Source organism: Schistocerca nitens, chromosome 3 (genome assembly GCF_023898315.1).
Source record: "Schistocerca nitens isolate TAMUIC-IGC-003100 chromosome 3, iqSchNite1.1, whole genome shotgun sequence".
NCBI classification, from domain to species: domain Eukaryota; kingdom Metazoa; phylum Arthropoda; class Insecta; order Orthoptera; family Acrididae; genus Schistocerca; species Schistocerca nitens.
In genome coordinates this window covers 734,696,545-734,712,643 of record NC_064616.1, presented here as the reverse complement: position 1 = coordinate 734,712,643, position 16,099 = coordinate 734,696,545, and the positions used below count along the sequence as shown (strand labels likewise).

Sequence of the window (16,099 nt, the reverse complement as noted above, 5' to 3'; positions counted from 1 at the left end):
TGAGAACGAAGCATGTCCGCGACATACCGTTGTGCCGTCGGATTTCCCTCAGTCACAACCAGCCGTGACTTGAGGTCATACCTGTTGGCTCCCCACTTCATGACGACAGGAGTAACAACGCTTCCAAAGACTGGCAGAATAGGACCTCACTCCATGTTGGTCATCTGGGATAATGCAAAACTACAGTTATTCGCTCAACACAATGCGACATAATTCATCAACAAACCGTGCTTCCCGCTCACGGCAACACTACAAACGCAGCTGTTTGTGGTGTTATCGGCAGCCAATGTATGGGACAGTAATTCCTTAGCCCGGCTGTTGCTAGTTCCTGACCAATGGTGCGGCTCGGCAAAAAATGTTACGGGAAGTCAATTACTTGTTCTCACATGGCAGGCACTGATGTGAAGGGGTTACAACGTGCTTACTGCACGATACAGCGATCCTCCCTTGTGGTGGTCAGACGTGGTCCACAGGAACGTTGACGATGTTCCCATGCACATCATAATCGAGCCACTGTCAAATCCGAATGCGCCACAAATCGGGATATTGCACGATTCTACTAGCCAGCCAAGTGGACGTTTACAATGACACCCCTCTGAAATTCTGTCAGGTGCTGGTAACGTTGTCTCACGGAAGTACGCATTGTCTCCGTGTCCTTCACAGTGGCCACTCAAATCTGATGGTGTTCACGCTGCTTGTATAATCTACCAGGCCTGGTAACAACACTAAACACGAACTACAGTAACACGCTTTGGTTGTCGTTCTATAAGGGGCATTCAAATGAAACCCGGTCACTAGTGTAGAGCAATGGCAACGATTTTATTAATTCAAAAATGTAGTTATATACAGTACTTTACTTTACTTTACACGTGGCAAGGGCCTTATCGACCATACGCCTGCTCTATGAGCCTCTTCCACTTCTACCTGTCCAATGCGCTGTTTGTCCAGTTGCTGTTGCTGTTCATCCTAGTTGTGTCCTCCCGAATGTTATCCCGCCATCTGATTCTGGGTCTCCCTCTTCCTCTGGTTCCATCTATTGTTTTGCTGAATGCCATTCTAGGTAGTCTATTCTCTGTCATTCTTGTTATATGGCCTGCCCAATTCAACCTTCTCCTCTTGTCTTAGGGTGAATAAGTGATCTAATGTGGATCCGTTTCTGTTATTGGTATCAGCATGTTTAATAGGCAGCTCGATAAGATTTTGTAGGTGACAACCAGTAAGGCAATTCCTCTGTAGTTATCACAAACAAGTGGATCATTCTTCTTAAATATAGGGCACACAATTGCAGTTTTCAAATTTGCAGGAATGGTTTCTGTCTCCCAAATTGTTTCTATTAACGCCTGTATTTCTAATTCCAGTTGTGGGTCTCCATTCTTTAATAACTCAGAGTATATCTTGTCCTCGCCACAAGCCTTGTTATTCTTTAATTTCGTTATTGCTTGCTGTATTTCATTTACTGATGGGGTAGTAACTGTATCAGCTGTATCAATTGTATCAGGTTCTTCCAATTTAAAGTAAGTGTGTGGGTCATTGCAGTTGAGAAGTTGTGAAAAGTATGTCTTCCATCTTTTTTGTATGTCACTTTTGTTGGTCAATATTTTCCCATACTGATCCTTTATAAACTGTTCCCTTTTATTAAATTTACCAAAGGATTTTTTTATATATCTTCTGGTATATTTTTTATATTTTGATACATCTGCCTTGTCCTGTGGTGTTGGAAATCATCCTCTGCTTCTCTGATCATATTGTTGTAGTATTCCCTTTTCTCTTGTCTTAGGGTTCTTTGCGTTTCTTGGCGAAGTTTATAGTATCTTTCCTTCAATCTCATATTGTCCCTTTCGTTAATCCATGCATTTCTCGCATTTCTTCTTTCCAGCACTTTTTCATGACACTTTGTGTTAAACCAAATTTTATTAGGTCGTTTTCTTTCACCTATGATTTTGGAAGCTGCTTCTTGAATACAGTACACATACTCAAAAATAGTTACCAAAACTGTTGGCACGTTTATCCCATTGCGGCACAAGCCGGTCGATTCTATCCTTGAAGAAGCTTAGCTGCTGTCGGATCCAGGCCTGGACCCTGCCACACACTTCGTCGTCCGTTGCGAATCGATGTCCGCAAATATCTAGTTTTAGAGGTACAAACACATGAAAGTCACACGGTGAAAGGTCGGGACTGTACGGTGGATGTTCCAGCGTTTCCCACCGAAACTGCTGCAATGTCGTCTTCACCGCATTGGCCGTGTGTGGACGGGCATTATCATGCTGGAGGGCATTGGACAACATGCCTCGGTGTTTCGACTTGATGGCTCGTCTAAGGTTATGAAAAGTGGCTTGATAATGCTGAACATTGACGGTGGTTCCCCGTTCCAGGAACTCGGCAATCAGTGGGACCTTGTGGTCAAAAAAGAAGGACATCGTGACCTTACCAGAACTGGTGTGCACGGCCTTTGATTTCTTTGGAGGTGGTGAAGTCCCATGTTTGCACTGCTTTCTCTGACGCTTGCTTTCCAGTTCAAAATGGTGACAACATATTTCGTCACTCGTGACAATACGCGACAGAAAGCCGTATTCTTTCTTATGATATCATTGCAGATAAATCAAAGACAGTGCCATTCGAGTATTGCCCTGTTCGGAGGTCAGTTGGTGGGGAACGCACTGCTTTCTAAAGTTTAAGAGTTGATGCATTATGGTGTGGGCGGTACCCACTCTAGTACCCAGTAACCGATGGATCTCGTCCACTGTGATTCTGCGGTTGTGCAGTAAAGCATTCACTTCCGCAACGATTTCCGGTGTGATGATACGATGAGCCTGTCCAGTACAAGCATCGTCTTCCAGTGACTCGCACCCCTCAAGGAATCGTTTACACCATTCCACAACACTTGAACGACTCAGACTGTACTCACTGTATACAGCCTTCATCCGTCGATATATTTCATGGCCTCCAACTCTCTCCGCCGCCAAAAATCGAATCACTCGTTGTTCCTGCTTACTCGCCTGCATGTTCGGTAGTGGATGATAACTTGTGTGACCACCTTCTCTTCGGCGTGAAACCACACTGGCGCTATGCAGCATCAAACGGTGCGCACGCGTCAATCTCTCTACCAATAGATGGCGCCACCTTACCCGCAGTTAGGTGGTGCCACCTTACGTGTAAGGCAAAGGTAGACGCACTGATCAGGTTTCATTTGAATGAACCTCATACCTGTCACACATAATTGCATCTCTAATCATCTACATACGCGATGATGGTGTGTACGTCTTCGAAGATACATTGACATCCTACTATGCCTTCTTCAAAGAAACGTTGACATCCTACCATGTCTTCTAAGTGTTTCAATCCTTTGTCAGGCATAGTATAATTTTTTTTTACACTACTGCTCAGTATATCGCTTTAACATAACGTCCAAGAAACTGAGAAGTATTCGTCGGAAAATCTAAAAATGTAACCTCACTAATGTCAGTATTTCACTAAGCACTATGACTGTTAACACAGCTCTGCAGACTGTGGTTGTGCGAGTGTGTAGGTGAGGGAAAGTTATTTCTTTCAGTTCTTTCTGCCTACGTTCGGGAAGTCAATTTCTTTTACCCCATGGCGGAACGTCTTTCCCTTGTTCATTTTCCTGTGGTTTGTCGTTTCTATTCGTGGAATCACGAACTGTGTCGGATTTATTGTTGACAGCAGGTATAGTCAGCATATGAATATGCGCCTTTACCTGGCTGACTGTTACTGATTAGACCGCAAGCCCATCTCATGTATTAAATACGGTTTGTGAAAGCCTGCGACTGTGGAAACAATGGGTTATTTTATATTTAACTTTTTCTTTATTTATATTCCAAGATAGAAGAGTGGGAAAGAAACCAGAACTGACGAGGTCAGAAAACAGGAAGAAAAAGGTAGTGAGCGGATGAAAGAGTATTGGAAGAAAAGAATAAGAAATGCATTGATACGTGGTCCTTTGTTGGCCCATCCGAGAATTCTATCTTGGAATTCTTCCATATTCAATATTTTTTTCCGTTCAACACTTTCGCCGCGCGGGATTAGCCGAGCGGTCATGGGCGCTGCAGTCATGGACTGTGCGGCTGGTGCCGGCGGAGGTTCGAGTCCTCACTCGGGCCTGAGTGTGTGTGTTTCTTTTACCCCATAGCGGAACGTCGTTTATCATCTGCAGTTCTTCTTGGTGTAGCAATTTTAATGGCCAGTAGTGTATTTTTTTTACACTACTGCTTAGTATATCGCTTTAACATAACGTCCAAGAAACTGAAAAGCATTTGTCGGAAAATCTAAAAATGTAACCTCACTAATGTCAGTATTTCACCAAGCACTATGACTGTTAACACAGCTCTGCAGGCTGTGGCTGCAGATTTAGGTTAAGTAGTGTGCAAGCTTAGGGACTGATGACCTTAGCAGTTAAGTCCCATAAGATTTCACATCCATTTGAACATTTTGTTAACACTTTCCTGTATTTTATTTATATTCACACGAAGCGTTTTGGAAAACGATTCCCATTTTCTAGATCGGTTTTCTCTGTGTACTACGCCAGTTTCTTGTAGTGCTTTTGGTGTGTGAGGTTTGCATTAACAAGTTGTCTTTCAGTTTTCTTGCCGTCCATTAGGGCAGAGTCTATAATACATTAAACATCACACACAATGTTCTGTGCACAGTATACATCGAAAATAACATGATGTGAGTTTGTTATTCTCGACGTATATTTTGCACAGAAAATTGAGTATGACGTTTAATGTGTGTGAGACTATGCACAGATGGACCACAATTAACAAAGATATCAGAATAACGGAGAATGTCACATATCAGAAACATTGCGCAAAATTGGCATAATACACAGACAAAAACTCATTTGAAAATGGGAATCGTTTCCCGAAACGCCTCGTGTAAAATATAAATAAAAGACAATCGTGAGTGGTAGCAGAAAAGTAAACAAACCCATACGTATTTCACTTACCGCCACAATGGTAAACACAGGCCTGCAGACATTGCTGTGCGAATGTGTATATGTGAGGAACGCTGTTTCTTTCAGCCCTTTCCACCTACGGCCAGGAAAGTCAGTGATTCTGTTAGTTTTTCCTCAGTTCAGGGCCTTTTCTTTTTATGTTGCCTTACTCATCTCTATTTGGTTTACCGGTTCTACTTGTGTACTCAAGAACCGTGCTGGATTTGTTGTTGGCAGAAGGCATGGCCAGGTTGTGAATCGGCGCCACTACCTCCTGTAATACAATACCGGTCAGCGAGCAAGCATATTCCTCAAGCGAGCAACGGAAAGGTGTTCTGCGTCAAACATAGCTGGTGGTTTTCTAAAATTCCTTGGCCTTTCTAAACTGTTTTCGTACTACACTATTTTCCGATAATTATCTAAGATAACTGATCATCGATATAGGTAAAAATACTAACGCTGTTAGTCAAATGTTCTCCTGGTCTGAAAGCTACAGATGCGCAGTAAGTAAAAAGTTTGGTATACAAATTTGTAAAGTTATTAGAGAAGATAAAAAGAAACACCTTTGTCGCGGGATATAAATGTCAGAGATGCACCCTTTCCCAACTAGGGATCTTTGAAGCATTTGACGCTGGAGTTCCCTTTGCCCAACGTTCGCAGTTGTGTTGGATGTTTCATAAGCAACACGTTGACACTGGAATTTGATTTGTATCCCAACTACATCATACTGCAAGGAAGAGTAGGTTGCCATTAGTGTTAGTAGAGTCTACGTCCATGGATAAACAATAACATTATTATTCTTGAAGTTACGTTGCATTTACATGGAAGTTTCTGCTGATATTTACAGTTCTTGGTGGTTGACTACATTCTAAACGAAGTTACTGACATGTATCTCAGTTAGGGGGACGTACGATGCAGCAGTCGAGCAGAAAGGGGCCTGTATAGCGAAATATTTCCAGGGAGGAGACTACAAAATCATTTTACGTTTCAGTGGCTTGATTGCCGTCTTCGTGAAACAGGATGGTCCAGACTGACGGGAAACTGGTATACCTCGTGTTGTGGCGTAACAAGCTAGTCACGCCACACTGAGGAGGAAGCCGAAAGGCACGCGTACACACACGCTGACTGGCGTCAAGTCTGGAACAGGATACGTATTGAATACTATAAAGAAAATACGTATCTTTGGAATATACATAACTTTTAATCAATCCTTGTGGTACATCTCTCTTGACTATACAAATGAGACTCGTAAGATACATGCACTGTGCCAATTGGCGCCTTGCTAAGTCGTAGCCATTAACTTAGCTGAAGGCTATTCTAACTGTCTCTCGGCAAATGAGAGCAAAGGCTTCGTCCGTATAGTCGCTAGCAACGTCGTCGTACAACTGGTGCGAGTTGTCGTACGTCTCTCGAGACCTGCCGTGTGGTGGCGCTCAGTCTGCGATCACACAGTGGCGACACGCGGGTCCGACATGTACTAATGGACCGCGGCCGATTTAAGCTACCACCTAGCAAGTGTGGTGTCTGGCAGTGACACCACACCTCGCAGTGTGCGAACTGCTCACTTTGAGGAAGCTGTTACAGTGAACTGAGGGCAACTTCTGCACCAGTACACGATCCGTAGCCAAAGTATTAAATACCTCCAACAACAATGTGGGGAACGTCCTATAAGAGACGGGCATACATTCATTCAAGTATCAGAAGGAACAAGAGTTGTCAGCTAATGACTTTCCCTGAGCGTGCAGAATTCTTGAATTCCAAACTTGTGTTTTGATTATCGACCAGGGTGCTTTCACAAGGGAAGAAATATTCAACAGCTACAATATACATCTCTGGAAGTACGAAAATCCTGAGGCGACTCGATTGTACCACCACCAACAGGGGGTTACCGGACATGTATGGCCTGGTATTGTTCACGATTGTCTGACTAGACCGTAGGTGCTGTCTAACACGCTCGATGGAGAAAAATACCGCCGGCCGGTGTGGCCGAGCGGTTCTAGGCACTTCAGTCTGGAACCGCGCGACCGCTACGGTCGCAGGTTCAAGTTCTAGGGGACTGATGACGTCAGATGTTAAATCCCATAGTGCTCAGAGCCATTTGAGCATTCTTTATTTTATTTTATTTTTTTTGTGAAAATTACCATAATATTCTCCACGAAGCACGATCGCAAATGCTGGCAATGCCCCGCTAGCACTCAGGCAACTATTACGGTTACAATACGACGGCCCACCACACTTTGCTGTTGATATCAGTGAACATTTAGACAACGCTTTCTCTAGTTGTAGGAATGGGAGGCGTGGGCCAGTCCCGCTGTCCAAACTTTCTTCATACGAATTGCTGTTTTTTGTGGCGGACAGGAGTAGGTAGATGGGGAGATGAAGCGTCTAGTGTCCGAGACACCGGTAAGTACTCCAGAAGAGCTAGTGGTCCGTTTGGCTGAAGCTGCAGCCATCATCAGCGAAATACCTGGTTGTTTTGAGAGCTCTAGACAGTTATTAGCATCCAGATGTCGGTTGTGTAACAACATAAACGGATGATATTTTCAGCACCATCTCTAACACAATATTCATCAAACGACGGTTTGAACGCAGTCTCTCAACACAACTAGCATCAAAACCGACATCGGTCTCTAGCAGGCAAACGGTGCACCTGTGACCTTTATGAAAAAGATTTCTGAGAGACCGCTACCAATCACGAAATTTTTGTTGACGTACTTAAATAATTTAACGAAGCAACATGTTTTGACTTACAGACCTCATGTTCAGGCTACGGTGGTAGTACGGAAAACGTTTAATGGTTCAAATGGCTCTGAGCACTATGGGACTTAACATCTATGGTCATCAGTCCCCTAGAACTTAGAACTACTTAAACCTATCTAACCTAAGGACAGCACACAACACCCAGCCATCACGAGGCAGAGAAAGTCCCTGACCCCGCCGGGAATCGAACCCGGGAACCCGGCGTGGGAAGCGAGAACGCTACCGCACGACCACGAGATGCGGGCGAAACGTTTAATAATAATACATATAGATACTAAAGTAGATTTTATAGTGTTGGCATGTTCTGTGGTCATCTCGTGGAGAAAGAGAAGGGAAACCTAATATGGAGGAATATTAATTGTTGTGGTCTCCTGTTTACTTAAAAAATTTCCACATGAAGTGTCTTCTTGTGGAGCGCTCAGTTGTCTCCATTGCTATGGCTCCTAGAATCTTGTTAACGCTGTTCGCAAACTTGAAATGGACACTTACAACACGTTATGACAATGTATTCCGCTGTACAGTGTTTAACTATAGATGTATAGATTCTAATGTTATCTGTCACTTGCGGTGTCTCCTATACATCTTGTCGCATCTCTGGTGTTAGTCGACGAATATATTACATTAAAAGACTATCACAATTTGATGTTAATAACGCCAGTATAAAAGTTATTCTAGGGAATTACGAAGGTATTTATATCCGAAGACAGATTCATACACAACTCATTCTTAATCGTTGCGTATTTTCTATTTTAACAGTAGTAAACTCAAGTTGGTGAAGAGATGTGAATTCTTGAAATGTATAGTTTCGTGTAGCAGTTCATTTTTCCACTTCAAGGATGAACACAGTGAGGTGACAAAAGTCATGGAATATGCAAATGGCGATAGTATCGCATACACAAGGTAAAAAAAGGGCAGTGCATTGGCGCAGCTGTTATTTGTACTCAGGTGATTCATGTGAAAAGATTTCCGACTTGATTATGGTCTCACGACGGGAATTAACAGACTTTGAGCCGACCTCGGTGGCCACGTGGTTCTAGGCGCTGCAGTCCGGAACCGCGCGACTGCTACGGTCGCAGGTTCGAATCCTGCCTCGGGCATGGATGTGTGTGATGTTCTTAGGTTAATTAGGTTTAAGTAGTTCTAAGTTCTAGGGGACTGATGACCTCGATTGTTAAGTCCCATAGTGCTCAGAGCCATTTGAACCATTTTTGAACAGACTTTGAAAGGGGAATTGTAGTTGGAGCTAGATGCATGGGACATTCCATTTATGAATTTGTTAGGGAATTCAGTACTCCGAGATCTACAGTGTCAAGAGTGTGCTGAGAATGCCAGGCATTATCTCCCACCATGGACAACGCAGTGGCGGCCGACAGCCTTCACTTACCGACCGGTAGCAGCGGCTTTTGCATTGAGTTGTCAGTGCTAACAGACAAGCAACACTGCGTGAAATAACCGGAGAAATCTATGTGAGACGAACGACGAACGTATCTATTAGCACAGTATGGCGAAATTTGGCGTTAATGGGCTATGGCAGCAGACGATCGACGCGTGTGTCCTTGCTAACAGCACGACATCGCCTGCAGCGCCTCTCCATGGCTCGTGACCATATCGGTTGGACTCAGCACGACTGGAGAACCGTAGCCTGGTCAGAGCAGTCCCGGTTTCGGTTGGTAAGAGCTGATGGTGGGGAGGCCGGAAATTTGTGGTAAGGACTGGTGGACCAAACTGCTGAGGTCATCGGTCCATAGCTACTTAATCTAACTTAAACTAACTTACGCTAGGGACAACACACACACCCATGCCCGAGGGAGGACTCGAACCTTCGACAGGGAGGGCGGGGGGGGGGGGGGGGAGGGAGCCGCGCGAACCGTGGCAAGGCGCCTAAGACCGCACCGCACGGCTACCCCGCGCGGCTCTGATGGTGGGGTTCGAGTTTGGCGCAGACCCTGCAAGCCATGGACCCTGGTAGTCTACAAGGCACTGTGCAATCTGGTTGTGGCTGCATCACGGCGTGGGCTGTGTTTACATGGAATGGACTGGGTCCTCTGGTGCAAATGAACCAATCATTGGCTGGGAATGGTTATATTCGGCTACTTCGGGACCATCTGCAGTAAATTCATGAACTTCATGTCCCCAAACAACAATATCACATCACCGGCCCACAATTATTTGCGACTGGTTGGCTCTGAGCACTATGGGACTTAACTTCTGAGGTCATCAGTCCCCCAGAACTTAGAACTATTTAAATCTAACTAACCTAAGGACATCACACACATCCATGCCCGAGGCAGGATTCGAACCTGCGACCGTAGCGGTCGCTCGGCTCCAGACTGTAGCGCCTAGAACCGCACGGCCACTCCGGCCGGCTTTGCGATGGCTTGAAGAACATTCTTGACAGTTCGAGTGAATGATTTGGCCGTCCAGATCGCCGGACATGAATCCCATCGAAATTTATGGGATATAATCGAGAGATCAAAAAATGGCTCTGAGCACTATGGGACTTAACTTCTGAGGTCATGAGTCCCCTAGAACTTAGAACTACTTAAACCTAACTGACCTAAGGACATCACACACATCCATGCCCGAGGTAGGATTCGAACTTGCGACCGTTGCGGTAGCGCGGCTCCAGACTGTAGCGCCTAGAATCACTCGGCCACTCCGGCCGGCGAGGCAGAATGGCTCAATATTTGTGCAAGAGACCTCCAATTACTTGTTCAGTCCACGCCAGGTCGAGTTGCTGCACTATGCCCGGCAAAAGGTCAGACACGATACTAGGAGGTATCACATGACTTTTGTCACCTCAGTGTATATGCATTACCTCCGAGATGTCCATGTTCCATGTCTTTTCTAAGTAACTGCGTTTTGGTGCCGTGCTAGGCGGGCTGTCGCAAAATTTTGCGGTGCCGGGTGGCGGAGGGGTGCCGGCGGGTGTCGGCGGCGCGGCGGGCGCGGGCGTTGGGCGAGGTCGGCGGCACGTGGCCCGGCGTGTCACGTGACGCGCGCCGCTGGGGCCGAGGCAGCGGCGCGGCCGCGGCGGCAGTCGGCGCGCCGCCATGACGGGACCCGGAGCTGCCGCGTGGCTGTGGCTGGCGCTGGCCGCGGGCGCAGCCGCCGCCGCCGCGCGCCGCTCGCTCGCCTACTGGGGCGGGCTGGGCGCCGGCCGGCCCTCGCAGCCCATCTGCGTCGACATCCCGCGCAACATGAGCCTCTGCCACGGCATCGGCTACCTCAAGATGCGGCTGCCCAACCTGCTGGAGCACGACACCATGGCCGAGGTGTCGCAGCAGGCGGCGTCCTGGCTGCCTCTGCTCAACGTACGCTGCCACCCCGACACGCAGCTCTTCCTCTGCTCGCTGTTCAGCCCCGTGTGCCTCGACCGCGCCATCTACCCGTGCCGGTCGCTCTGCGACAAGGTGCGCGTCGGCTGCGAGGCGCGCATGAACGCCTACGGCTTCCCGTGGCCCGACATGTTCCGCTGCGACAGGTTCCCCGTGGACAACGACATGTGCATCACGCCGCAGGCGCGCGACGACGCCGCCGCCGGTGAGTCGCACGCCCACTTCTCTGGCAGCTGCAGCAGGCGCTTCATTTTCAGTTGCCACGTGCGGTACTGCGTTCATTGTTGCAACGTGCACCCCCGTACTGTCTCTTTGTGTGGAGGGAAGCATTGCAGGGACCGTTACTGGCGACCTGACAAATATCGTAGACAATTTTTAATTTTATTACATCAGTTTTTTTGTCCCGTAGGTACACGGCAAGGAGATCTTCAACGGTGTAGACATGTCGTAAAGTGAAAATACGTAATACGTATTTAAAAGAAAAGCTATAGTTCCTTCCACAGATCCTGAGTTAAATGGTCCTCCGGGATGAGGAATTAATCGAAAGGTCTGCACGTCCCTACTATTCTGAAATTCATTTGCTCGAAGAAATACTTTTAATCTAATTTAAATTGGCCCAGTCTAAATCTGTATGTCCTGTCAGGTCTTTGAACGGTTTCTCCCGATAGTGGTCCATTGTTACTGTACTATCTCTCGGAGTTTACTTGTACTCTTCCCAGACGGCAATGGATATCATTCACTCCAATCTCAAATAATGCTATAGCCTACATCTACATCTACATCTATACTCCGCGAGCCACCTTACGGTGTGTGGCGGAGGGTACTTATTGTACCACTATCTGATCCCCCCTTCCCTGTTCCATTCACGAATTGTGCGTGGGAAGAACGACTGCTTGTAAGTCTCCGTATTTGCTCTAATTTCTCGGATCTTTTCGTTGTGATCATTACGCGAGATATATGTGGGCGGTAGTAATATGTTGCCCATCTCTTCCCGGAATGTGCTCTCTCGTAATTTCGATAATAAACCTCTCCGTATTGCGTAACGCCTTTCTTGAAGTGTCCGCCACTGGAGCTTGTTCAGCATCTCCGTAACGCTCTCGCGCTGACTAAATGTCCCCATGACGAATCGCGCTGCTTTTCGCTGGATCATGTCTATCTCTTCTATTAATCCAACCTGGTAAGGGTCCCATACTGATGAGCAATACTCAAGAATCGGACGAACAAGCGTTTTGTAAGCTACTTCTTTCGTCGATGAGTCACATTTTCTTAGAATTCTTCCTATGAATCTCAACCAGCCTGACACTTTCATGAAAACATGAAAAGAAATTAGAGACGAAAGAGCGCCAGATATTTGTTGAGAACACCAGAGAGTTGCTCTTATTATTATTATTATTAATATTATTATTATTAGTAATATATTCGATTAATGTGTCAACTATGGGGTTCATTACTCACGGCATACCCAACCCTAATGCCATTCCTTCAATGGGGTATGAAGTGACACAATTACGTAAGAGCAGTCGCGATTGTGACAAAGCCTTTGATTCATTGGTAGGATGCTCTTCGTTTTCTCTGTCATTTGCATGATCTATAGGCCTATTAGTATACAGCTTAAATGTACTGAGTCTATATCATATTAGGTTAACAGAGAACCTGGTGCATACTCAGAGGAGAGCAACAAGAGTGGTCAAATACTGCACTAAAAGTTGTTTTTTAATGGACAGAAAACTAGTCGCATGATAATTTTCAGTATTATAATGTGACCACTATACTTTCCATCAAAAATAATTTATAGTTAAGTAGGTGCCAACATGGCATCTGGTTAGTTTATTTTATTTATTTATTTATTTATTTTTTTAATGAGGAAGTTAACACACTAGTGCTCAAGGTAAGGCCCTTAATTTCTCACGGAAAGCTCATGGGAAAGAATTCCAGTATTCGATTTGTGGGACAGGCTCCATGGAAACCTCACACAGAACCTATAAACTCCAGAGAAATGGAAGAAACCATAATTCTGCACAACACAAAGTACTCTCAGCTACGCACTTTAATTTGTCAAGTTTAGATGTAGATAAAAAAACAGGAAATCTATGCATTATTTTTTTACTTCTTAAATTTTCCATCTGTTCATTGGGCTCCTTTTTCAGTTTCCCTTCTGTCAGTCTCCATGACAAACTTTCGTCTAAGAATATTTGCAGAAATGTACGGATGACCTTCCGATCAACTTCAGCGTAGCTCTTCTTCAGGTCCGATGCTGGTACTTTTAGACGTATTCTGATCCACTATTTGCTAGCGACATGCAGTGAGTGCACAAGCTGACTATACTGTGAGAGGTGGTGTAGTGGTTGGCACATTGGATTTTTAATCGAGTGGAGCGGGGTTGAAATCCTCTTTCGGCCATCCTGATTTACGTTTTCCGTGATTTCTCTAAACCGATCAAGGTGATGTTCAGGATGGTTCCCATGAAAAGGACACTGCCGATTTCCTTCTTCATCCTTGCCTTGTCCTATATGGTATTATTGCTAATAACCTCGTCGTCAATTGGACGTTGAACCCAAACTTTCCTCTCTTTTCAGCTGTTCATGTCAAATTAGACCAACAGGAAACTTTGTGCTTATACACAAATAAATCTTCCATCCTTCTCGTTGAAAATTGCAGCAAAAGTTCTCGTACTTCCCTATCCGACAATAATAGGTGTTACTGCCGCCGAGGTACACTTACGGCACCGTTAGTGACAAAGCATACGGTACGTGAACTATAATTACTCTTTAAGTACGTCTAATGAAGTCCTTTATCTTACATATCTTAATAACTTGACTCCATACATTAACGAGAACTGTATAGAATATCGGTTTGAGTGAAAGCAAATGCTCGCAACTTAATGGGTTTTTAACAGTGTAACAGTAAACGGAAGTCACTGCAGACATGGCTATTTTATGATGAATATGAAATCCACTACATCAACGTTTGGGGCGAAATATAGCTAGTAAATGGCTTGTAAATGTGACGATGGAAAAGCTGTCATAAACTTTTGTGGTTGTTCCATGTCTTATTTGTGTGCATAGGAGGTACGTGTTATAATATAAGAGCTTTGTTCACCTCTGCTACGAGTGGCTTCCCAGAAGCGCAGTACTTTGTGGTCCAACTCGATAACATTTGTATAAAAACAGTCACACTTTGGTTTATTGATTTTGTACCGGCTACAGGTCGGCTGTATTATCTGTGAGATGTAACTGTAGTGTTTCGAGTGGACGCACTAACATTACGAAATGTTTAAGTGAATACATCAATAGTCGTAGTAAGTATTTCAGTCTTAATTAACATAATCGTTATTGTCACCTGTAGAAATCTGTTGTTTCAAATGGACAACTTTAAATATGCTACTGCACATTTAACGGATTCCACATATGTGTGTTCTTGTTATTATTTATTCTTGCCCTTAACTACGTTGTCTCTCAGAAAACACAGCATTTGGTCAGAAGTGTTGCGGGAGTGAACATCTATAGTGATATTTTGCGCATCTAGAGTCGAGCAGCAATGTGAAATAGATATATATGCTAAATTTCGACTGATGTCTTAATATGCCCTACTGATAGTCTCGGGTACCCACATGTTTTAATTTTAGTAGATGACATGCACGTGAAGATCCGGTATCAAACCTCGAAATACACCGTACAGTATGAATTAACTAAATTCTTATTCCTTACGGTTTTCAAACTGTCTTACATCATCGTTCAAGCAGTGATTTCCTACAACTATGTATATTACTAGATATATAAAAATACTAATAACTGCTTATGGATTAATGGACTTGGCGATGTGAACAACTGCAGCACATACTCGTTTAGGGAAATCAGCTACTCTCGTAGAAACATTTGTTGCTGTCTGCGGTAACCGAGTACTCAGTTTGTGACATTGTTATCTCGAAATCTTAAATGCTGTTATGTGTGAAGTTAACACTGTGTAGGATACAAATATCACAATGTCGTTTGAGAGTAAATCTATGGCTGTACAACTGTCCGAAATTCCTCGAAGATGTTCAGTTATGTATGACTCACTTTACATATAGAAGAATTATGCTTATTTGCTTGTGTACTCTTAGGTGAACGTGACGTAATGCGAACAAAAAGATGCACGGTCAGTGAATATTGCAGACTTACGGGGAAACACGTGTCAACTGTTTCGTGAATTAAAAAAAAGGGTATGGGCTGCACGAAGACAGCTTTTTCCTTTGTATTCAACAAGGATGGGGCATCAGCCGAGACACCTTCTTAAAAACGGTCCAATTATACAACTGCATGACGGAAGACCTAAGTCAACAGTCAAGACAAAGAACCAAAGCACAAGCGACCACGTTCGTGATGATAGGCAGGTGATGCCGATCGTAGCTGCTGCGATACAGAAGAGTGAACGAAAAATATTTTGTCTTTACTGACATCGTGCGTCCTCTTTCTCGTTCCAGAAAAAAAAAAAAAAATCGTGCAGCTCGACCTGGGCGTGAGGTGCCAGTTCAATGCTGACAGAAGTTCACCGGGAGGTTGAAGCTTCAGCACAGTGAAAAACTTACCTTTCTGAATGCTCACGTGACAGTTAGGTCATGTGAGAATAAAGTGCCAAATGCTTGTAAGTTCATGTTCCACTCTGTTAGATTGTACGATAGAAATACCGGAAACGTATTCGTATTAGTGATCCTTCGCTACTGATACGATATCTTCTTCGCTCAATATAATGGAAGCTTTCATATCGTTGGCAGTTTCGCTACATAAACTTGTTCCTGGCGATGTTACAATTCACTGGAAAGTTCTCTGGTGTAAATATCATCTGTAAATTTAGCAAATGCTTTGCAACTCTCTGTCTCCCATTGTTACATACGTGGAGTGATATTCTAAGAGTTTAAGGAAGTGTGGAAAACCAGTTACTCTTAATCTGGTGTAGTCAGATCGTGAGGACGAGCACGTGTTATTCTCAGTTTATTGAATACAAAGTGACACAACAGAGAGGTTTCAGAACAGCTCTGGATATGAGGAAGTATTCCTCTGAAATAACACAG

At 44.5% G+C, this 16,099-nt stretch overlaps 1 protein-coding gene across 1 annotated transcript in view; it reads left to right on the top strand.

The window, feature by feature from the left end:
- Positions 1 to 10,764: 10,764 nt before the first annotated feature.
- The window catches only part of LOC126249410 (secreted frizzled-related protein 1-like), a 446,333-nt gene continuing 440,998 nt past the window's right edge, over positions 10,765 to 16,099 (top strand). The window contains exon 1 of the mRNA XM_049951064.1: positions 10,765 to 11,254. Within this exon, the coding sequence (XP_049807021.1) occupies positions 10,765 to 11,254 (490 nt within the window). The remainder of the gene's footprint in view (positions 11,255 to 16,099) is intronic.